The sequence below is a fragment of the Eleginops maclovinus genome, chromosome 21 (genome assembly GCF_036324505.1).
Source record: "Eleginops maclovinus isolate JMC-PN-2008 ecotype Puerto Natales chromosome 21, JC_Emac_rtc_rv5, whole genome shotgun sequence".
In the NCBI taxonomy this organism is placed as follows: Eukaryota; Metazoa; Chordata; class Actinopteri; order Perciformes; family Eleginopidae; genus Eleginops; species Eleginops maclovinus.
Genome location: NC_086369.1, coordinates 17,236,997 through 17,260,908, shown reverse-complemented (window position 1 = coordinate 17,260,908; position 23,912 = coordinate 17,236,997). Strand labels below are relative to the sequence as shown.

Below are 23,912 nucleotides of genomic sequence, written 5' to 3'. Positions count from 1 at the left end.
AACCAGTATCCAAACACTGAAACCACTATCCAAACTAGAACCAGTATCCAAACACTGAAACCACTATCCAAACTAGAACCAGTATCCAAACACTGAAACCACTATCCAAACTAGAACCACGTCTCACACAGACTGCAGCGAACACACAGAGAGCTCTGAAAGAGCTCAGGCTGTACATCCTCAGGACTTTATCAGCTCCTGATTACTGATTGTGATCACCTGAGAGAGGAGAGAAGATGCACCTGAGGCTGCACCTGAGGGAGGGGAGAGGCTGCACCTGAGGGAGGAGAGAGGCTGCACCTGAGGGAGGGGAGAGGCTGCACCTGAGGGAGGAGAGAGGCTGCACCTGAGGCTGCACCTGAGGGAGGAGAGAGGCTGCACCTGAGGGAGGAGAGAGGCAGGAGAAAGGCTGCACCTGAGGGAGGAACAACATACTCACATACACCAAACTAAGAATATTATGTTAGTTTTTTCAACAAAGAAAATATGGAACGTGTGCAACGAGATAGTTTATTATTTTAAGGTTCCACATACATCAGACCCTCAGTAAAAACACATCCACCATCACAGACGCTGTTACCTATGTGTCCTGTTACAGGTGGCATCTTCCTATGACTGGGGGGGGGTCACATGATGCTGCAGTACTGCATGAGGACAATACTCTCTTAACATAAGGTTTATATGAGGAGTCTTCAACAGTTAAAAGAGACAGACCTCTGAAGCATGGTGACAGTGACAGTAGAGACTGAACCAGAACACTGCCCTTGAAGTAGCCCCCCCTCTAACAGTAGCAAACCCCCGCCCCCCTCGTGCAGAGCTTCATGTTTGATGTGATTAAGTGTGTAGGTGGGTATGTGGGGGGGTTAGTTTTAATGCAGAGCTCATCCTGAACACATCACTGTATGGACAGTAGATACCATGAGGAGAAGAAAGAGGAGGAGAGGAGAGAAGGAGAGAACAGGAGAAGGAAGAGGAGGAGGAGAGGAGTGAAGGAGAGAACAGGAGGAGGAGAAGGAGGATGAGGAGGAGGAGAGTAGGAGGAGCAGAGACTTTACAGACTGAAGCTGACTCTGTGTATCATCTCATCTTTATTATTATCTGGAAATCACTTTCATTCATTAACAAGTTCAAAAAAGATCAAACAGAAACAGAAAACATCTGTATACACACACACACACACACACACACACACACACACACACACACACACACACACACACACACACACACACACACACACACACACACACACACACACACACACACACACACACACACACACACACACACACACACACACACACACACACACACACACACACTCTTCATAAGGAAATGTAATACACACAGGCTGATTCCTCCTCAGTAAACTGTTAAGAACAGCAGACCTGACCCGACAGGTGTGTGTACTATTATTATTAAATATTATTTACTGCATGGATCAGTGTGAGATGTGACGGTGAAGTGTGAGATGTGACGGTGTGCAGACACTGCTGCACGATAAAGCGAATTGTGATTTCCCTCAGACAAGTCATCTGAAATGAAGCAGTTTGAAGCTTCCTTTGCTGCATGCTAACGTCGCTAACATCATGTGTAGTGTCTGGACTCAGCGGCTCTACAGCGGTGGTTTGACAACATGTGTCACATTACATGAGACATACTCTCGTCTCATGAAGCCACAGTCTCCCAGTCCTGATGATAAGGCCATTAGCTTTGACTTCTTTGATGTTAGCTTAGCATTTAGGTAGCATTCATTTGGAAAAAGAGCAACAAGAGAGACTGGGTCTACCAACAACAACGCAAACGAAGAAGAGTGGAGCTGGAAGAACATGTGTTAGCGGGTGTTAGTGTGTGATAGCGTGTGATAACGGCTGATAACGTGTGTTAGCGTGTGCCGCTGCACAGCGAGAGCACACCGCAGGGTGAGGGTCTTTGGATCAGGGTGGGCTGTAGTGACCATCAGAGAACAGGAGAAGGGGGAGAGAGGCGCTTGTTTCGTACATCACGCAGGTCAGCTTCAGAGTCTGTGTTCGGATGTTAGAGAAGGACTCTCTTTAGGGAGCCTCTTCCTCCTTCTGTTCGCTGCCCTCCTCCCTCTGAGACAGCAAGAACGTCTCCCACACTGCGAGGCACTGAAACACAAATCACTTCATCACCATCACCATCTTCCCCGACACTGGGATCTCAGGCTGCACAAACAGCTACTGTTCGGGAGACCCTGGAAAATATCCTGACATATTTATATCAGGGCTGTTTCTATGAGGTAGCCATAGCAACAGGGAGCGCTCAGAGGGTCTTCTGCTGGATGAGAGGGAGGATAAAACTCAGAGTGAGAGAGAGGAGAGAGTCAGAAGCCGTCATGTAATCAGGAGACATTGACACACGCATACACTCTCTGCGCAGCAGCTGATCAGATGATCAGACAGAGATATCCTGACAGAGTGATCAGTGGAAACAAAACTTCAGCTCCAACATGTGGAGAGCTCCTCCGAGGGAGGGAGGGAGGGAGGGACCCTCAGAGGGGATGGATCCTCAGAGGGCTGGACCCTCAGAGGGAGGGACCCTCAGAGGGAGGTATCCTCAGAGGATGGGACCCTTAGAGGGAGGGACCCTCAGAGGGAGGCATCCTCAAGAGGATGGGATCCTCAGAGGGAGGTATCCTCAGAGGATGGGATCCTCAGAGGGAGGTATCCTCAAGAGGATGGGATCCTCAGAGGGAGGTATCCTCAGAGGATGGGATCCTCAGAGGGAGGTATCCTCAGAGGGAGGGACCCTCAGAGGGAGGTATCCTCAGAGGATGGGATCCTCAGAGGGAGGTATCCTCAGAGGATGGGATCCTCAGAGGGAGGTATCCTCAGAGGGAGGGACCCTCAGAGGGAGGGACCCTCAGAGGGAGGTATCCTCAGAGGATGGTATCCTCAGAGGACGGGACCCTCAGAGGGAGGTATCCTCAGAGGATGGGACCCTCAGAGGGGATGGACCCTCCGAGGGAGGTATTTGAAACCATCTTCTCCTCCTCCATTGCTCCTCTCTCTGCTCCTAATCTGAAACATCAGAGATCAGTGCTGAGTCAGCTCTCATAGAGTGCCGCAGGGATGATGTATTTTCCTAGGCCGACCCGGAAGTGAGCTTTTCCCTCAACAAAATGGGGGGGGGGCGGGGGGCTGCTGATGTATTTAATGTTGTAGAACAAAATGTGATCCATCTCTTAAACTTGTGCCAACCACAGACCTTATTTCGAGCTATTTTCCAAAATCCTACGGAGAAATCCGACCGACTCTGAGACTAGGGAACCGGAAGTGGTACCGTACAACCGTATTATTCTCTAATAAACCCGAGTCACTGTCCTGCATCAGAGATCAGTGCCGAGTCAGCTCTCTGATGAAGGTGCAGTCCGTTTCTAAGACCTGCTGAGACCCACCTTCTCGTAGTGTTGCAGGTTGCTCTCAGCTGTGGACAGTAGAGCTGTCTTCAGGTCTGTCCTCATGCTGCTCCTCCAGCGAGACCAGTCCACCTGCAGAGATGAGTTACACACCTCCACCTTCTCCTGTAGAGCCTGCACCTCCTCCTGATACACACACACACACACACACACACACACACACACAAATAAGCATACTGAGATGGCCACTGGTCACTTTGTATTTAACTTTACATTTCTGTGTTTTTTTGTTTCTTCTGTCCCCAAAGAGATGTGAGCTGTGTCCCCATAAAGACAGAGCACTCAAGAGGACAGACAACGGAGGTAGAATCCCTCACAGCCACACACACACACACACACACACACACACACACACACACACACACACACACACACACACACACACACACACACACACACACACACACACACACACACACACACACACACACACACACACACACACACACACACACACACACACACACACACACACACACACACACACACACACACTCTCCTCACCCCCTCCTGGTCTCCCCTCTTCTCCATGGCTTCCCTCCTGGCTTCGTACTCGGCCTGAATGTTGTCTCTGCGCCTCATCACCGCCTGACAGGAGATGACAGTTAGAGAGACCAACAGGAAGTGACATCATCAGTCTGTGTTCACACACTCCTCCGGTCCGGCTCACCTTCAGGGTGTCTGCACACAGCATGTACTCGTGCAGCGCGGGCAGCAGGACGGTGGACAGATGCTGCAGCTGCAGCTGCGTCTCCGTGCTGCAACGTTGCACACAGCCTGCAACCTCCTGCAGAGGGAGCTGCAGCGCCTCCTCCATACCCCCCCACTGACTGTAGGGGGGGCTGTATTGCTTCATCTCATCCACGTACTCTGCAAGAACACAAAACACACTGACACATTGCAGGTACACACTGACACACTGCAGGTACACACTGACACACTGCAGGTACACACTGACACACTGCAGGTGCACACTGACACACTGCAGGTACACACTGACACACTGCAGGTACACACTGACACACTGCAGGTGCACACTGACACACTGCAGGTACACACTGACACACTGCAGGTACACACTGACACACTGCACACACTGACAAACTGCAGGTACACACTGACACACTGCAGGTACACACTGACACACTGCAGGTACATACTGCAGGTACACAGGAGGATATTCTAAAGGGAAACACAGTTTTCCTATTTGAAAGCTCCCCCCCAGGATGAAGTATTGACCCCCCCAGTGTACCCCGTTGCTCCCGGATGATCCTCTGGGTCACTTTGTCCACGGAACTGATCTTGCTGCTGAACTGCTCCACGTACTCCTGCATCAGAGTGAACTCCTCCGGCCGGCTCCTCACCCCCCGCACAGAGTGAGCCACGGCCCTCACGGTCTCCCCCACCCGGGTCAGGAAGCCCGGGGCCTGCTTCTTGTGGGACTGCAGATCCTGGGGGCCAGACATTAATACATGACTTCAGTAAGAGGGGGTCTGTGAGGAGCATTAGCATTCAGAGCTACTGGAGGGGGGGGGGGGGGGGGGGGGGGACATCCTCTCATTCAGCACAGGGCAGGACCAGGTTAGTCTAGCTTAGCATAAAGACTGGGAGCAGAGGGGAACTGCCAGCCTCTGTGCAGAGTGAGCAGAGCAGCTGAACTCACCAGGGGGTCCATCCTGCAGCTTCACACAAACAGGAAACAGTGTATCAATACCAAGCTGAATGAGCACTGCATGTGTGTGTACACCAGGAGTGTGTTTCACTGAGGAGCAGACCTGAGTGGTGAGGAAGATTTTGAGGTGGGGGCTGCAGCTCAGCAGGGGGTGCTCACTGATCTTGCTGAGGAAGCGCTGCAGAGCTCTCCTCCGGGTCTCAATGAAGTCCTCGTTGAAGCGCTCAACCATGCCTTTCATCACAAACTTCTCCGGCAGTGGCTACACACACACACACACACACACACACACACACACACACACACACACACACACACACACACACACACACACACACACACACACACACACACACACACACACACACACACACACACACACACACACACACACACACACACACACACACACACACACACACACACACACACACACACACACACACAAGTATGGAAGTAAATCTCTCGGAGGAATATGAACAATGTTGTTTCTGCTGATGCACTTTATATTCTGTTGATCTGTGTGTGTGTGTGTGTGTGTGTGTGTGTTTGTGTGTGTGTGTACATACATGCACGATGAGTGTGGGATGGTTCTCCTCCAGACGGCTCCTCAGCCACAGGAAGTCCTGGTACCTCCTCCTCACCTCAAACTCACTGCAGTCAAAGTCACTGCGGGTCGTCTGAGGAGACAGAGACACCTCCTTTACTCCTGTTCTTCCCCAGGAGACAGAGACACCTCCTTTACTCCTGTTCTCCCCCAGGAGACAAAGACACCTCCTTTACTCCTGTTCTCCCCCAGGAGACAGAGACACCTCCTTTACTTCTGTTCTCCCCCAGGAGACAGAGACACCTCCTTTACTCCTGTTCTCCCCGAGGACACAGAGACGCTTCCTTTACTCCTGTTCTCCCCCAGGAGACAGAGACACCTCCTTTACTCCTGTTCTCCCCAGGAGACAGAGACACCTCCTTTACTCCTGTTCTCCCCAGGAGACAGAGACACCTCCTTTACTCCTGTTCTCCCAGAGGAGACAGAGACACTTCCTTTACTCCTGTTCTCCCCCAGGAGACAGAGACACCTCATTTACTCCTGTTCTCCCCCAGGAGACAGAGACACCTCCTTTACTCCTGTTCTCCCCAAGGAGACATCATGCACCTTCTTTACTCCTGTTCTCCCCCAGGGGATAGACATCCCCCCCCCTCACCTTGGTGAGCACCCTGTAGGTGATGAAGGTCTCGATGGCGGTCACGTGGCTCTCTGGATGATCCACAGTGACGAAAAGCTCCTTCTCCTCCTTCTCCTCTTCCTCCTCCTCCGCCTCCAGTCTGTACTGGTTCATCATGGAGCTGGGGGAGTTCGGACCTCCGTCTGTCAGGGAGGTTTTCTGAGCAGAGACCCCCCCACTATTAGACTCTGATCATGTGACATTAACTCCTCTCACCACATCAGTAAAGAGTAAAATGACTAACTCACAGACTAACTAACAGACTAACGGACTAACTCACAGACTAACTAACAGACTAACGGACTAACTCACAGACTAACTAACAGACTAACGGACTAACTCACAGACTAACTAACAGACTAACGGACTAACTCACAGACTAACTAACAGACTAACGGACTAACTCACAGACTAACTAACAGACTAACGGACTAACTCACAGACTAACTAACAGACTAACGGACTAACTCGCAGACTAACTCACAGACTAACTCACAGACTAACTAACAGACTAACGGACTAACTCACAGACTAACTAACAGACTAACGGACTAACTCACAGACTAACTAACAGACTAACTCACAGACTAACTAACAGACTAACGGACTAACTCACAGACTAACTAACAGACTAACGGACTAACTCACAGACTAACTAACAGACTAACGGACTAACTCACAGACTAACTAACAGACTAACTCACAGACTAACAGACTAACTAACAGACTCACAGACTAACTCACAGACTAACTAACAGACTAACTAACAGACTAACTCACAGACTAACAGACTAACTAACAGACTAACTCACAGACTAACAGACTAACTAACAGACTAACTCACAGACTAACTAACAGACTCACAGACTAACTCACAGACTAACAGACTAACTCACAGACTAACTAACAGACTAACTAACAGACTCACAGACTAACTCACAGACTAACAGACTAACTCACAGACTAACTAACAGACTAACTAACAGACTCACAGACTAACTCACAGACTAACAGACTAACTCACAGACTAACTCACAGATTAACAGACTAACTCACACACTAACTAACAGACTAACTCACAGACTAACTAACAGACTCACAGACTAACAGACTAACTAACAGACTAACAGACTAACTCACAGACTAACTCACAGACTAACTAACAGACTCAGACTAACTCACAGACTAACTAACAGACTCACAGACTAACTCACAGACTAACAGACTAACTCACAGACTAACTCACAGACTAACTAACAGACTAACTCACAGACTAACAGACTAACTCACAGACTAACTCACAGACTAATCAACAGACTAACTAACAGACTAACTCACAGACTAACTCACAGACTAGCTAACAGAATAACTCACAGACTAACTCACAGACTAACTCACAGACTAACTAACAGACTAACTAACAGACTAACTCACAGAATAACTAACAGACTAACTAACAGACTAACTCACAGACTAACTAACAGACTAACTCACAGACTAACTCACTGACTAACTCACAGACTAACTAACAGACTAACCAACAGACTAACTCACAGACTAACTCACAGACTAACTCACAGACTAACTAGAAGACTAACCAACAGACTAACTCACAGACTAACTAACAGACTAACTCATGGACTAACTAACAGACTAACTCATGGACTAACTAACAGACTAACTAACAGACTAACTAGAAGACTAACCAACAGACTAACTCACAGACTAACTCACAGACTAACTAACAGACTAACTCACAGACTAACTAGAAGACTAACCAACAGACTAACTCACAGACTAACTAACAGACTAACTAGAAGACTAACCAACAGACTAACTCACAGACTAACCAACAGACTAACTCAGACTAACTACAGACTAACTAACAGACTAACTCACAGACTAACTAACAGACTAACTCACAGACTAACTAACAGACTAACTAACAGACTAACTAGAAGACTAACCAACAGACTAACTCACAGACTAACTCACAGACTAACTAACAGACTAACTAGAAGACTAACCAACAGACTAACTCACAGACTAACCAACAGACTAACTCACAGACTGACCAACAGACTAACTAGAAGACTAACCAACAGACTAATTAACAGAATAACTCACAGACTAACTAACAGACTAACTCACAGACTAACTCACAGACTAACTCACAGACTAACTCACAGACTAACTCACTCACAGACTAACCAACAGACTAACTCACAGACTAACCAACAGACTAACTCACAGATTAACTCACAGACTAACTCACAGACTAACTCACAGACTAACCAACAGACTAACTCACAGACTAACTCACAGACTAACCAACAGACTAACTCACAGACTAACTAACAGACTCACAGACTAACAGACTAACTCACAGACTAACCAACAGACTAACTCACAGACTAACTCACAGACTAACTAACAGACTCACAGACTAACAGACTAACTAACAGACTAACTCACAGACTCACAGACTAACTCACAGACTAACAGACTAACTCACAGACTAACTCACAGACTAATCAACAGACTAACTAACAGACTAACTCACAGACTAACTCACAGACTAGCTAACAGAATAACTCACAGACTAACTCACAGACTAACTCACAGACTAACTAACAGACTAACTCACAGAATAACTAACAGACTAACTAACAGACTAACTCACAGACTAACTAACAGACTAACTAACAGACTAACTCACAGACTAACTCACTGACTAACTAACAGACTAACTAACAGACTAACCAACAGACTAACTCACAGACTAACTACAAGACTAACCAACAGACTAACTAACAGACTAACTCATGGACTAACTAACAGACTAACTAACAGACTAACTAGAAGACTAACCAACAGACTAACTCACAGACTAACTCACAGACTAACTACAGACTAACTCACAGACTAACTAAAGACTAACTCACAGACTAACTACAGACTAACTAAGACTAACCAACAGACTAACTCACAGACTAACTAACAGACTAACTAGAAGACTAACCAACAGACTAACTCACAGACTAACCAACAGACTAACTCACAGACTAACTCACAGACTAACTAACAGACTAACTAACAGACTAACTAGAAGACTAACCAACAGACTAACTCACAGACTAACTCACAGACTAACTAACAGACTAACTAGAAGACTAACCACAGACTAACTCACAGACTAACCAACAGACTAACTCACAGAATAACTCACAGACTAACTAACAGACTAACTCACAGACTAACTCACAGACTAACTCACAGACTAACCCACAGACTCACTCACAGACTAACTAACAGACTAACTCACAGACTAACTCACAGACTAACCCACAGACTAACTCACAGACTAACTCACAGACTAACTCACAGATTAACTCACAGACTAACTCACAGACTAACTCACAGACTAACCAACAGACTAACTCACAGACTAACAGACTAACCAACAGACTAACTCACAGACTAACTCACTCACAGACTCACTCACAGACTAACTCACAGACTCACTCACAGACTAACTCACAGACTAACTCACAGACTAACTCACAGACTAACTAACAGACTAACTCACAGACTAACAGACTAACCAACAGACTAACTCACAGACTAACTCACTCACAGACTCACTCACAGACTAACTCACAGACTCACTCACAGACTCACTCACAGACTAACTCACAGACTAACTCACAGACTAACTCACAGACTAACTCACAGACTAACTAACAGACTAACTCACAGACTAACTCACAGACTAACTCACAGACTAACTCACAGACTAACTCACAGACTAACTCACAGACTAACTCACAGACTAACTCACAGACTAACTCACTCACTCACAGACTAACTCACAGACTAACTCACAGACTAACTCACTCACAGACTAACTCACAGACTAATAACTTAGTGGATATAAGTTATAATATGTTTTAAGCTAATCATTTAAACTGAGGGAAAGCTGCTGCAGAATCAGAACCTTTAGCACTGAGCCGGTTCCTGTGAGAGAGACTCGTTGCAAAGGTCTGATGATCAGCTGATCATTACACTTCCTGACTCCTCGTGACAGCCCCCGCACCCTGCACGAGCTAGATTAAATGTATACATATATAAACTTGTAATATTAAACTCATACATTGAAGTGGGAGCACGGTGCAGCGGCTGAGTGTGTGCACTCCTGATCCACGTAGCAGGAAAGAGCTCACCTTGCTGAAAACCTCCAGGTCCTCCTCCTCCTCCAGGTCCAAGTGAGCCGGGAACAGAGCACTCATCTCTGTCCAGCAGCAAGCAGAGAGCCTGCAGGCAGCTGGAGGAAACACCGAGGGGAACTCAGAGGAATTCACAGAAACTCCGAGGAAAACTCCACACAGACTGTGCAACTTCAGGGAAATCTCCAGCCAGAAGAGTGACACCCGCCACAGCCGCACTTCCGCCCAATGCCTTCACAATAAAAGCCCGCACTCCAACCATTGGTTATAAGGACTGTTGTTCATCCTCTCAACACTTCTATATGACAAGCTGAGAGACAACATTAGAAACACTAATTAAAGGTAAAAAGGAAGACCCGTAATACATAATACAAGACCCAAAGGAAGTCGGAGAAGAGCAGTTTAACAGGCATGTTTTTAAAGTGTTTTAAAGGCAGTTATAGTTTTTATGTAAATATTTAAAAAATGTTAAAATGCTATAATTAAGTAATCTTTTTATTCATTCATGACTTTAACTAATCAAAGTTATTTCAGTCATGTCTCTGTTTGTCACAGTGATGGTTTCATAGCTCTCTTACTGGGGGATCTTCATCTTTACACTAAAATAAAGAGGCTTTTATTTTGACCTCCGAACGTGTTTCTTCCGGTTTAGTGCTAGACAGCAGAGATGCTGCGTGCGCAGATGCGGAAGGGTGTGTCCACAAGTCAGAGGAAACAGAATTATTTATAAAACTGTTTAAGTGAAACTAAAATCATCTCATATCAAAACAGGGTTAATATGTGGTTATTTGAACTATCGGACTAAATGTGCACCATATGACCTGCTGACAGCCTGCAGCTGCACAGGGAACACCACCAGGCCTCACTGCTGCACCTTCCATGCAGCCCTCAGAGTGAACACCACCAGGAGGCGCTGCTGCACCACCATGCAGCCTGCAGCAGGAATAAACAGGAAGTGTCTGGTGGTTAAATATTTATTCACACAAAGGTGTGTGTGAGAGAGTTTAACGAGGCTTCGTCACATGTCCTGTTTGGCGTGAATCGATGCAGTTTCACTCCATGCTTCATCACCAGTTATCCCTAATGCACAGAAGATAATCAATACAGGGATCCAGGCACACACACACACACACACACACACACACACACTGAAAGCAATAGGAGCATTCTGAAGGAGTTCTACATACAATGTGTGTGTGTGTGTGTGTGTGTGTGTGTGTGTGTGTGTGTGTGTGTGTGTGTGTGTGTGTGTGTGTGTGTGTGTGTGAGTCAGATTAGAGGCTCCTGTAATGGTTCTACAAAGGTCAGGGTTTCTCCGTAGCTGAATGTTGTGCAGGCCGTGTTTAAAGGTCACACACACACACACACACACACACACACACACACACACACACACACAGCATTATCTCCTGCCATCTCTACCATTTTGTCTGATTGATTTTTTTTAAAGAGCTTCACCTCCTCCAAGCTCAGTGTGTGTTAGAGCAGTTAGAACACACACACACTCTCACACACACACACACACACACACACACATATCCTCACTATACATAATGAAAACATCTGATTCATACACAACAAGTGTAACAAAAAACATTTCTACAATTACAGCTCCACCAATGATTGTCCTCCTCTCCATCGTCCTCACACACACACACACACACACACACACACACACACACACACACACACACACACACACACACACACACACACACACACACACACACACACACACACACACACACACACACACACACACACACACACACACACACACACACACACACACACACACACACACACACACACACACAGAGAGAGAGTGGGCCACGTGGATGGATGCAGGGACTGAACAATTAAAAATCAATTTAGCGTCAGAGAGCTTTGCTGCTAATTAACAGGCAGCAGGCCGGAGGGGCTGACACTCACACACACATTCTGCTGCACGGTGTTTCATACGTGTGTGTTCTCCCCTCCTGAGGATGAGTATTCAGACGCAGCTACAGCAGTCTGTTTAATTCTCAACAGGGCTCACAATGGACCTCATGCATAAACCCTACAACTCAGATCTGTGTGTTCAGTGGGGAATCAGGAGAAATCATCATCACCATCACCATCATTTAACGAAGAAGAAGAAGAAGAAGACTTTTTGACTTTTACAAAAACACTTTATTACAGGTTTATATCAAGTACATTTACATCAAATACAACAAAAATCCATTTACCTAGAATAGGTAAATAAAAAAGCTAAGCCTTAAAAAACTGTGTAAAGTGCAAATCATCATTAACCACAGAACATACAATATCTTCATAACACCACCGTTGTTTAAAAGCTTCCAAGTCCCCGATGTTTTTATAAAAACGATGCTCTAGCCAGAGTCTGGCTCTGATGTTGCACAGCCAGATCGCTTTTGCTTCTTGTCCCTTTCTGTTTTCCACTCTGTTCTTCCTACTTAGGTATATAGCCATTTTAGCTTCACCAGAGAGGTAGTTTAGGAGCTGACACTTTTCCTTGCTTGTCTTTCTGTATGGCGCTCCCATGATAAACACGCTCTCTGTAAAAGCTATACTAAAAAGACTAAAAACCAATGTTAACAGAGAGAAGAAACCCGTGAGTCTCTGGCACTCTGTAAACACATGGAAAACAGTCTCTCTAAAACCACAAAATGGACAGTTGTTACTGACAGCAGGATTAATGACGGAGATAAAAGAATTGGAGGCGATAGCGCCGTGTACAATTCTCCACTGGAGGTCGGCAGTACGTTTCTTTAAGGGAGGTTTGTACAGACTCCTCCACTGTGGGCCTGGTCCGTTTCCGGCACCCAGTCTAGTGCTCCACACAGTGGAGGCCCTGTCCTTCAGTCCATTTTTGTTTATGGTTTTTACAATGTTCATGTATATAGTCTTTTTGTCAGCTTTGTGTATGGTCATTTTCTCTGGGTTTGCAACCTTGAGCAGGGGGCCCGTTAGCTCTCCGAGCCCTGGGCTAAGGTATATCTCCGGGAAAGGGTCTGTTGGGTCTGGTTTGGCTCTGCCCTGTCCGTAGCTCCTTAACAGTCTCTGCTCCTCAGCGCAGAGGCTCCGGCTCCAGAGTTGCAGGATCCTCTGGGCCACCCGGACAGAGTGTAGACCCAGCAGAGAGCCCAAGGCCCGGGCATCGCTCAGCTCCGGCCCCGCTGCTTCCACCACCTGCTGAAGGCTCAGGGTCCCAGATCTGCGCAGCACCACCGCCAGTCCTGGTGTCTCGCTGCAGCTAACGTCCAGCCTGGCTCCATGAATCAGAGGCTCTTTTAACAACCAGTGCAGAGAGTCAGTCTTTGGACACCTTCTATGGTTAAAAAGGGCCCAAGACTTAAAAACACCTTGATAAAAGGGAGGTAACCCACTTAACTTTAGAATGGTTCAATCAGTTAAAAACAGAGCAGCATCCAGCCCCAGGTTACTCACGCGTCTTAGAATGCAGCTGCTCACATCTCTCCACACCAAATCGGCCGGGCCGGTAAGATACCTTTGCAGAAACTGCACTCTAAAAGTGGCTGTTCGGCTGGCCAGGTGGACAAGGCCCTGTCCCCCCTCCTCTCTAGGTAAAAACAGCACCCCCTGTGGCACCCACTGTAGCCCATCCCAAAAGAAATCTACCAATCTCTTTTGTATTTGGGCCAGTAGGCCTGAGGGAGGGTCTACACAGGTAAGGCGGTGCCACAGTTGGGATGCCACAAGGTTGTTTAAAACCAAAACTCTACCTTTAAAAGACATCTGCGGGAGCAGCCACTTCCATTTGGACAGTTTTTCCTCAATCTTCTCTGTGACGTTCTCCCAGTTCTTCTGGACTATATGTGTGTTCCCTACGAACACCCCCAGGTACTTTATGCTATCTCTTTTCCATGTCATTCCCTGGGGAAGAACTGGGAGACCGCCACGCCACTCACCGACAGCGAGGGCCTCACTCTTCTTCCAATTGACCCTCGCTGCCGATGCTGAACCAAAATCTGTCACAGTATTGGTTAAAATGTCTGCATCCCTCTGGTCACTAATAAAAACAGCGATGTCGTCCGCATACGCAGATAAAACCGTGCTTCCATTAAAACCAGGTAAAAACAGCCCTTGCAGTTTAGAGCGTATTTTGCAGAGGAGGGGTTCTAGGTAGAGTGCATAGAGCATCCCAGACAGAGCACAGCCCTGCCGGACCCCTCTACACACTCTAAAAGGAGCACACAGCCCACCGTTGAACTTCAGCACACTCTCAATCTTATTGTACAAGACTTTGATCTTAGCTATGAAACCATCGCTGAACCCAAACTTCTCCATTACTTTCCAGAGGAAGCTGTGCTCAACGCGGTCAAAAGCCTTTTCCTGATCTAGAGAAATCAGACCAGTATCAATGCCCAATGAGCTGGAGACCTCCAAAACATCTCGAATCAGGTGAACATTGTCCACCATGGACCTGCCGGGCACACAGTAGGTCTGGTCCCGATGGATGACCAGCTCAATAGCTCTCCCCAACCTGGTGGCCAAAGCCTTGGATAGAAGCTTGTAATCCACACACAGCAAAGACACAGGGCGCCAGTTTTTGATGTCCTGCAAGTTCCCTTTTTTTGGCAGCAGCGTGATCACCGCTCTGCTGCAGGACATTGGCATAGAGCCAAAGGCCAGACTCTCCTTAAAAACGTCTAACAGGTCATGAGACAAGATGTCCCAATGCGCTTTAAAAAACTCAACCGAGAGGCCGTCGATACCAGGAGCCCGCTGTCCCTGCATGCCTTGCAGTGCGGCCTGCAACTCCTGCGTTGTCAACGGCCCTGCGAGCTGTGAGTTGGCCTCTTTAGAGACCTGAGGTAGTTCTGCACAAAACTCCTCAGAGCGTTTCGTCCTCATTATACTCACTCGTGTAGAGGGTGGAATAAAAGCTCACAGCTGGCCTCCTGATCTGGCTTGGCTCTGTTAGTTCCTGCCCTGTGTCTGACAGCAGTGAGTGGATTACCCGCCTCTGTCCATTCTTTTTCTCCAAGCCGAAGAAGAAACTAGTGGGAGCATCCATCTTGTTTATGTTTAAAAACCGGGACCTGACCAGTGCACCCTGAACTGTAACGTCCAGCAGGCTGGCTAGAGCCATCTTTTTCTCTTTGAGGATTTCAATATATCCTCGATCTCCTGTGGACTCGCTTATTGTTTCTAGTTCCACTATATCACTCTCCAGGTCTTTCGTGGATCTGATGTTGTCCTGTGTGACATTGAGGGTGTGCTGTTGACAGAGCATTCTTATCTCAGTCTTACCATGGTCCCACCACTGCCTAAGACTGCTTGTGGAGCAAGATGGCGCCGAGGATGGCTGCCGTGTCTCGAGCTCCTCAACAACTCCACATCTTAGTGTTTTTATTGTTTTACTTTGTTGGTTGTTTTTAACTTTTTTTTGCAACATGCAAACCGCCCAAGCGAGCCCTATCATCCAATATGATAGAGAACAACTTTTACACATCAGGTCGCTGGTGGACAGCAATAATCCACGACGACCTGCAAACAATGGAGAGTCTCCGTGTTTTTACCTGCTGGAGCTCTACATGTGGAGCGCAGGAGGAAGAGGACCACGAGGTTCCCGGGCCGGGGTTCCTGGTCAGGCTGAGGAAACGTGAAAACAGGCCTCCTCTACCGAGTTTACTTCTGGCAAATGTCCAATCCCTGGATAATAAGCTGGACGAACTCCGTAGCAGGGTGGCTTTTCAACGGGGACATTAAGACCTGTAATGTTTTGGTTTTCACGGAGACTTGGCTCGACCCCACGATACCGGACGCCGCCATTGCTCTCCACACGGATTCTCCATTCATCGCCAGGACCGGACAATAAACTCAGGGAAGAGTAAGGGAGGAGGTGTCTGCTTCATGATCAACAACAACTGGTGCTCAGATGTGGAGATCATTTCTTCGGACTGTTCTCCCAGCCTAGAGCACATCATGATCGGATGCCGGCCTTTTTATCTGCCGAGGGAGTTCACATCTGTTTTTTAAACAGCAGGTTTTTCCCGGCACGCTGACAACAACCCCGCGCTGGAGGATTTTTTTGGGGATTTTCGCGGGCCCAGAGATTTGGCCCCGGGGGCCGAAATTTAATTGTGGGGGGGGGGGATTTTTAAACAAAAGCAACTTGAAAAAAGTCCTGCAAAAATTCTATCAGCACTTTGCTGCCCCCCCCGGGGTTTGGAAAATAAAAGGGCCCATGTTTACACCCCTTTTCCCGGATGGTATAAACCCCTCCCCCGCCCCCCCTTCCCCCAAGTCGGGCCAACTATCTTTTTTCTCCCTTGTTTACCGGCAGAGATGAAGAGGGCCGCCCTGTGAAAAAGGCCCAGTGCAGCGTTGGCCCGGGAGCAGTCTAAATCTGCCCCTCCGCCACTGTTTTTTGGCATCAGGGAGGGGTTTGTGTGTTTTGAGGGGGACGAAAAATTAAAACACCCCCTTGACGGGGGTCATTTGCTACATCGGCAAATGCATCAAATGATTTCGTCCCCGGGTTTACTGTACGGACTTTCCCCAAAAGGAAAAGAAGCCCTGGATAAACGGGAGGTCCGAGTAAATTTTAAAAGCAGGGGCCATCGCGCACAGGGGGCGGGGGATTTGGATGGTACGGGAAATTTCCAGGAATGCACCCCGGAGAGTATTAGCAGTGCAAAAAAAGGACAATACAGGGACAAGGTGGCGCCCAAACTACAAGGGCCCCAAACCCAAAAAATATGTGGTCTGGACAAAAATTTTTTTAAACCAGATAAAAAGGACAACGAGTGTTGTGAGGAAGTGTTGAAACTCCCCCCAGAAAACCCTTGATCCATTTTATGCAGTTTTGGGAAAAAGCCCCCGGTGTGGGAGGCCCCAAAAGGGCCCCAGGACCCCTGCCTCACGGGTTTTTAAACCCAGGCAGATGTGTTTTAGATCTCTGAAAAAAAAATCAAGGGCACACGGGGCCTCCAGGCCCTGAGGGCACCCCGGGCCGTGCTTAAAGGGTTTGGGTGCGTTCGCTGGCAGTTGTGTTCACAGACATTTTAATAGGTCACTGCTCCGTCTGTAGTCCCCCCCATGTTTAAAGAGCCCCATCTTGCCCCTGTCCCCAAAAAAGACAAAACCCACCCTTGCCTAAAAGGACTACCCCCCGGGTTGCCACTCACCCCTTCATATGAAGTGCCTTTGAGGGGGGTTAGTCAAATTTTTAAACCTCCCCCTCCCTGATCACTGGCCCCCCGCAGTTTGCCTACAGGGGCAAACAGGCCCACGGATGATGCCTTTTCTCCCTAAACCCCACACTGCCCTTCCCCCCGGGGCCCAGAGGAAACTTTTGTGAGAAGGTGTTCTTTGACTACATTTCAGCTTTTCCAACCTTTTTGCCTCCAAGTTACATTAAAGCTCGGGAAACCTTTGGGGGCTCAACGCGCCCTCTGTGACGGGAAATATGAGCTTCCTGAGGGGCAGACCCCGGCAGTGGGGAAAGGGGAAATCAAAACCTCCACCTTGCCCTCAACACCGGAGCCCCTCGGGTTGTGTGCCCGCCCTCTCCCTCCCCCTTTTTCACGCACGGGGGGTTTGGCCCACACACAGCCCCAACCCCATCATCAATTTTGCTGAGGGAACCGACCGTCATCGGCCTGATCACAGAGGGCGAGGGGGGGGAAGGCGTACAGAGGGGAGGTCCGACCCCTAAACATTTTGGGTTTGCCAGGAAAAAAACCTCCATCTCAAAATTTTTTCCGGGGCAAAAAAAAGGAGCTGTTGTGGATAAGGAAGAGGCAAAAAGAGGGGCCCCACACCCCAAATCCCCATCGACGGGACCCCTGTGGGGGAAGTCAGCAGCTTGGGTTTCCCTGGGGGTTTTTTAAATCAGTGAGGACCTGAAGGGGACACATACCCAGGGCCCTTTTCCAAAGGCGGCTGGACAGCGGTTTTTTTTCCCCCGCAGGCTGGGAAAATTTTAAACCCAAGGACTCCAGGTTTCTCTGAAAACTTTCAGGTGCCCCATCGGAGTACCCTGACTGGCTGCATAAACCCCCCGGGCCCGGGTTTATGGCAGTTGCACCCCCCTCAAGGGTAAGATTTAAACGAGGGTGGGGGAAAAAACTGTTAAAGACACCCCCGGAGGGATTTTTCCCATCCATGGGGCCCTTCTACACCCAGGGGTTTTGTGGGAAAAAGGGCCCTTTTTCCCTTTTTAATTTTAAAGGGACCCCCATCCCCCCAGCAACAACCCTGTTTTTGTCTGCTGCCTTTTTGGCAAAAGGTTTTAACCGCAGCACCCGGCCCCAAGCCCCCCAGACTCAGGGGACAGTTTTATTCCACAGGTAAAAGACTATGAATCCTGAGCTGTGTGAATGTTACTCCATTTTTTTATATTTACAACAAAACATATATATTATACACTTTGCCATTCAAAATCGGTTTTTTGTACACATATCTTTTTTTTGCCCTATTCCCATAACATTTTGTTTTAAAAATATATGATTGCCCCTTACCCCCTCATTTCCAACGGTTTTTAAAAGTTTTTAAAATATCTAAAAATATTCCACATATGTATTTTTAACATCTAAAAATCGGGTATTTTTGGGAATATTGTAAATATTTTCTCTTTTTTTTTCACTTTTTTTTTTCTTTTGCCCATGTTTTGTTGAGTTGTTGGAGGAGACGCGACATAGATTTTCTTCCCATCTTTATACGCTGTATCTGCTGTGCAATGAAAAAAAAAAACCCTTAAAAACCTTGAAAACCAAAAAATTTCCCCTTCTCTGTCAAAAAAAACACCCCAGAAATAAGGGGTGGGGGCCTTTTTAAAAAATTTTTAAATCAAATGTTAAATCCGAATTAAAAAATCCCATTTAAGCACTTCTCTTTTAAAACTTTTCAAATTAAAAACCCAATTACAAGAAGCAAAGAGTGGTCTTTAAATCCGGCAGGGAGTATACGGGCACTTTTTAAAAGTTTTTAAAATGATGCTTTAAAGAAAAAATGCGATCTAGTTGGTGATGTTTTTCCTATTCTTCGGAGTGGGCCCAAAGGTTTTGTTTTGCCTTTCTTTCGGGGTGAACCCTTTTCCCCCATCATCACCAGGCCGTGGGAGAGGGCCAGCTGCCAGAGCATGCTGGGATGCGGGAAAGGGGGCTCTGCAGGGTTTGCGATCAAAAGATGATTTTCCGAAAATTAAAATCCCCCCCCAGAAAAAAAATTCCCCCCGTGGCACACCCGTTTAAAAACCTATTCATTTTTTGTAAAAAACAGCTTCCTTTTGGCCCCGTTTGTTGGGGCATACAAAATTTAAAAAAAAAAGCCGATTTTAAAAAAAGGTAAAAACTTTGCTTTTTTTTAAGGGAAACCCCCCCTTGGGTTAAACTGCTCGACCTCCATTTGGCAGGTTTAAAAAGACTTGGGGGAGGAGGAAGCCCACCCTCCCGGGAGAGAGGTGCTGTGGTTTAAAATAAATTCCCCCCCCATTTCCTTTTTCCAGTATTTCTTTTTTCCCAAAACGTCGCTTGTGCGTTCCCTGAAAAAAAAGCCGCCCACATTTTTTTTTTTAATTTGGCTGTTGAAAAAAATTGAGCCCTCTTTCTTAGCTCTCGGCCCCTTTGACTTTTCAGGTTCCCACTCTAAAAGTTTTCCTTTGTGAGTAAAGGGTGGGGCTTAAAACCCTTTTAAAGAAAAAATGGGTTTTAAATAAAACACACATAAGGGGTTTTAATTCTTTGTGCTTATCTGTTTTTTTACTTTATGCACCATTTTTCTTTAGTCCCCAAAGTTGTTTGTGGGGCAGATCTCTTTTCGATTTAAGTGGAATTTGGAAAGCAGAAAAACCCAAAAAACGACCAAGTCGGGAAAAATATCTTCCACAACTCCCCCCTGCTGGTTCTTTGTCTGGAGTAGAATATTTTTTTTCATTTTTCCGTGTGTACTTTTTTTCCTTTTTGACTGTCACTGTTATCACGTCACGGGCCGTCGGGCACACACTCATCCCCACTCTCCTGTTTTTCCCTTTCCCTTTTTCCCTTTTTTCCCTCTCCCCATTTTGGGCTCCCCTTTTCAAAAAGTAGGTGCGTTTTTCCTCGGGTTCTGCTTTTAATTGGGCAGCTTTTTTTTTGTTGCTTTTGGGCCACCTTTTCACCCTCCTTTCCAGCAAATCTCCCCTGCTACCCCTTTTTTCCTCCCTCCCCTTTTTCACCATATTTTCCCTCCTGGTTTGGCAGACTTCCCCGTTTACCTTTTTTTTACATTATCTCAGTTTTTTTCTTGTGTTTTTTTTCACCATTTTTTTTTTTTTATTTTTCCCCCCACTGATTTTTTTTCCACCCCCTAAAAAAAAAAACCAAAAACCTCCCTTTCGTGAACTTTCCTTCCCCATTTTCCCCCCCAACCCCCCCCCCTCCCCTGCAAACCCCCCACCCCCCCCCGGCCATGCCAGCCCCCCCGGAAACCCAAAGAAACCCCCCAGCGGGGCCCTTGCGCCCCCCCGGGGGGGGTAAAAACCCCCCCAAGCCCCCCCGGGGCCCCCCCCCCCCCCTCCGGGGGGGGAAAGCCCCCCAAACCCCCCCAACACCCCCCCCAAAAATTTCCCAACCCCCGGCCCCCCCGGGGGGGGGTCGTGGGAAGGGACCCCCCCCCCCCTCCCCCCCCCAAAAAAGCGGGGGAAAAAGGCCCCGCCCCGCCCTTTCCCGGGAGGGGGGGGGGAAGGCCCCCCAACCCAACCAAAAAAAAAAGGGCCAAGCCGCTTTTTTACGCGCCCCCCCGCCCCGCCGGGGGAAAAGAAAACCCCCCTCCCTTTTTTCCCAGCAGCCCGGGCCCCCGGGGGGGGGTGGGGGGGAAGCCTTTTCCAACCACCAAACCACCCGGGGCCCGGACTTCACCAGGGGACCAACCGGGGTTTTTTGGGGGAAGGTTAAAACCCCCCCAAACCCCCCCCCCCCCCCGGGCCAGGCGGGCCCGGGGGGCCCCGGGCCTCCGGGGGGGGAGCCTCAAAAACCCGGGGGCCCCCGGCCCCCAAAGGGGGCCAACCCGCACCTTTGGGAGGACCACCCAAACTTCGGGCCCCCGCCACCCCGGGTTTTTTTCCAAAAAACCGGGCCGGGGGCCCGAAGCCGGGCCCGGGGCCGGAAAAAGGCCTTTTTAAGTCCCCATGGAACCGGGGAAAGGCCGAGCCCCCCCGGCGCCCCGACAGGCAATTTTTTCAGGGGGGTGCCTTTTCCCCAAAAACTTAAAAAGGGGCCCCCCTTTTCCAAATCGGGGTAGTCTTAATCTCAAAATTTACGGGGAAAAACGGAAAAGGTTGAAGCCCGGTTCGTTTGCAGGAACCAAATAAGACTTTGGCGTTTGAAAAACCAGTTTAGTAACTGGGGGGGATTCAAGCGCTTTTTTCACCAAAAAAAGGTTTCCCTTTTTGTCCTTGGTCTTAAAGGGGGGGAAAGGGGTTTGAAAACTTTTTTTCCCCAAGGGGTAAGGTTTTTCACGTGCCCCCCACAAACATTTAAAAATCCCTTGCCCGCTGAAACGGGTTTTTCACTTTTCCCAAACCTGGCCAAAAAAATTTTTCCGGGGCATGTTAAATCCGCCAAGGGATTTTGCTTTGTTCGCCCCTTTTTTTCCCCCAACCCAGGATTTTTTCCCCCAAAAGTGAAGGGGAAGGGGCGAAATTTTAATCCCCCTTTGTTTTTTGTTTTTTCGCCCTAAAATTTTTTCCATTAAACCAAAAAACGTCGGGGCGCCCGGGCCCGAAAAAAAGGGGAAACCGGGGCAAAACACCCAAACCTTTTAAAACAGGAAACCAAAAACCCCTTTTTAAGTTTTAAAAAAGTAAATAACCCCCACCTTTAAATATTTAAATTTTACTCCCCCTTTTCAAGGCAAAAGGAAAAAAAATTTTAATCCCCCGTGCCCTTTTTTCGCTCCCCCCCAAACCAGCATGGGAAAAAAGGGAAAAGAGGGAAAAAGGAAAAGAAGAAAAGTAAAACCCCCTTTTTTTTTTTTAACTTTTTAATTTAAAATTTTTTTAATTTGGGGTTCAAGGTTTTTAAGGTTTTTTTCTTTTAAAAAAAAAGGCGTTGGGAAATTCCCAAACCGGGGCATATTAAAAGTTTTTAAACCTACAGGGTTTTCATGGGGGGGTTTTTCCCAGGTAAGCCCTTTCCTTTTTCCCCCAAGGTAGGGGAGGGTCTTTCTTGTTGAAATTTGTTAAAAATTCCCGGGGAGCGAATGGGAATATCCCCTTGTTTGCTTTAAAAAAAAAGGGGGGGTCATTTTCCACCCAACCCCCATTTGGGTGTGGTGTGTTGTTGTGGGTTTAAATTTTTTGGGGTGGGGGGGTGGGGTGTTTTGTTTGTGGGGGGTTGGGGTGTGTTGAATTACAAAAAAAGGGAAATTTTTTGGGTAAAGAGCAAAAAAGTTTTTTTTAATTTTTCTTTTTGTCCGAAGGAAAGGGTTTTTTCCTTTCACAAAGAATCTCAAAGTTTCCGGGCCTAGGATTTTAATTGTGCCAAGCCCTTCGGAAAGATGGGGGGGGGAAGAAAGGGGGTCTTTCTTTAAAAGGAGTTTTTTGGGCCGGGTAAAAATAAAAAATTTAAAAATTTTCATTTTTTTGTTTAGCGTCCCCCTTTATTTTTTAAAAGGAAAGGTCCCCTTTTAAAATTTTCCAGGGGCTTTAAAAGTAATTTTTAAACTTATTTTAAAAAAAGGTCCTTTTCCTGTGTTGTTGAAGGGATAAGAATGGTAGGCTTATTTAAAAGAGCCTTTGGGTGGGGGGGAGGGGTTTCAGGTTAAAAATAAGTAATGTTAGGGGGTTTTTAAATTTTTTTAAAAATCCATCTTTTGTTGTTAAGGGGGAAAATAGTTTTAAAAAGCTTACAAAATTTCCTCTGGCGGTTTTTTCGGTTTTTAAAATCGGGTTGTAGATCTTTTTCCCCTTTTAAAAAATCTTCTTAATTTTTTAGGTTTGAAATAAAAAATGTATGGAAGTTTTTCCTTAACTTAAAAGGATCCCCCCCGGGGTGTTGTCGGTGTTTTTTTCGTGTTGGGCGCCCCCTTCTACTTTTTAAAGGGGGTTTTTTTGGGGAGGGGTTTTAAGGGTTATAAAAAAAAAGCAAATTTTTAAAAAGGTTTTCCCTTTAAAGGGTTTTTTTTCTTGGGGCTGTTTCCCGGGGTGTTAAGGGGTTTAAATTTAAATTTAAAGAAGTTTCCCGGGGATTTAAAAATTTTTTGAAAATTGTTTCTCCTTTAAAAAGGGGCCTCTCTCCAAAATTTTAGGTTTGGTAAATCAAGAAAAATTGTAAAAGTTTAAAAATTTAAAAGGGGAATTTTTTTCTTTGGCCTGCTGATGTTATGAATTATATGAAAAA

General features: G+C 47.1%; 1 protein-coding gene across 1 annotated transcript; it reads right to left on the bottom strand.

Moving 5' to 3' along the window:
* Positions 1-1,075: 1,075 nt before the first annotated feature.
* On the bottom strand, positions 1,076-10,781 carry snx7 (sorting nexin 7). The gene is made up of 9 exons (XM_063873978.1): positions 10,561-10,781; positions 6,317-6,496; positions 5,684-5,794; positions 5,218-5,376; positions 4,695-4,893; positions 4,113-4,312; positions 3,947-4,030; positions 3,422-3,568; positions 1,076-2,132 (listed from the first exon to the last, which is right to left on the bottom strand). The coding sequence occupies exons 1-9, from the start codon at positions 10,624-10,626 to the stop codon at positions 2,055-2,057; spliced, it is 1,224 nt and encodes a 407-aa protein (XP_063730048.1). The 5' UTR covers positions 10,627-10,781; the 3' UTR covers positions 1,076-2,054.
* Between the last annotated feature and the right edge of the window lie 13,131 nt (positions 10,782-23,912).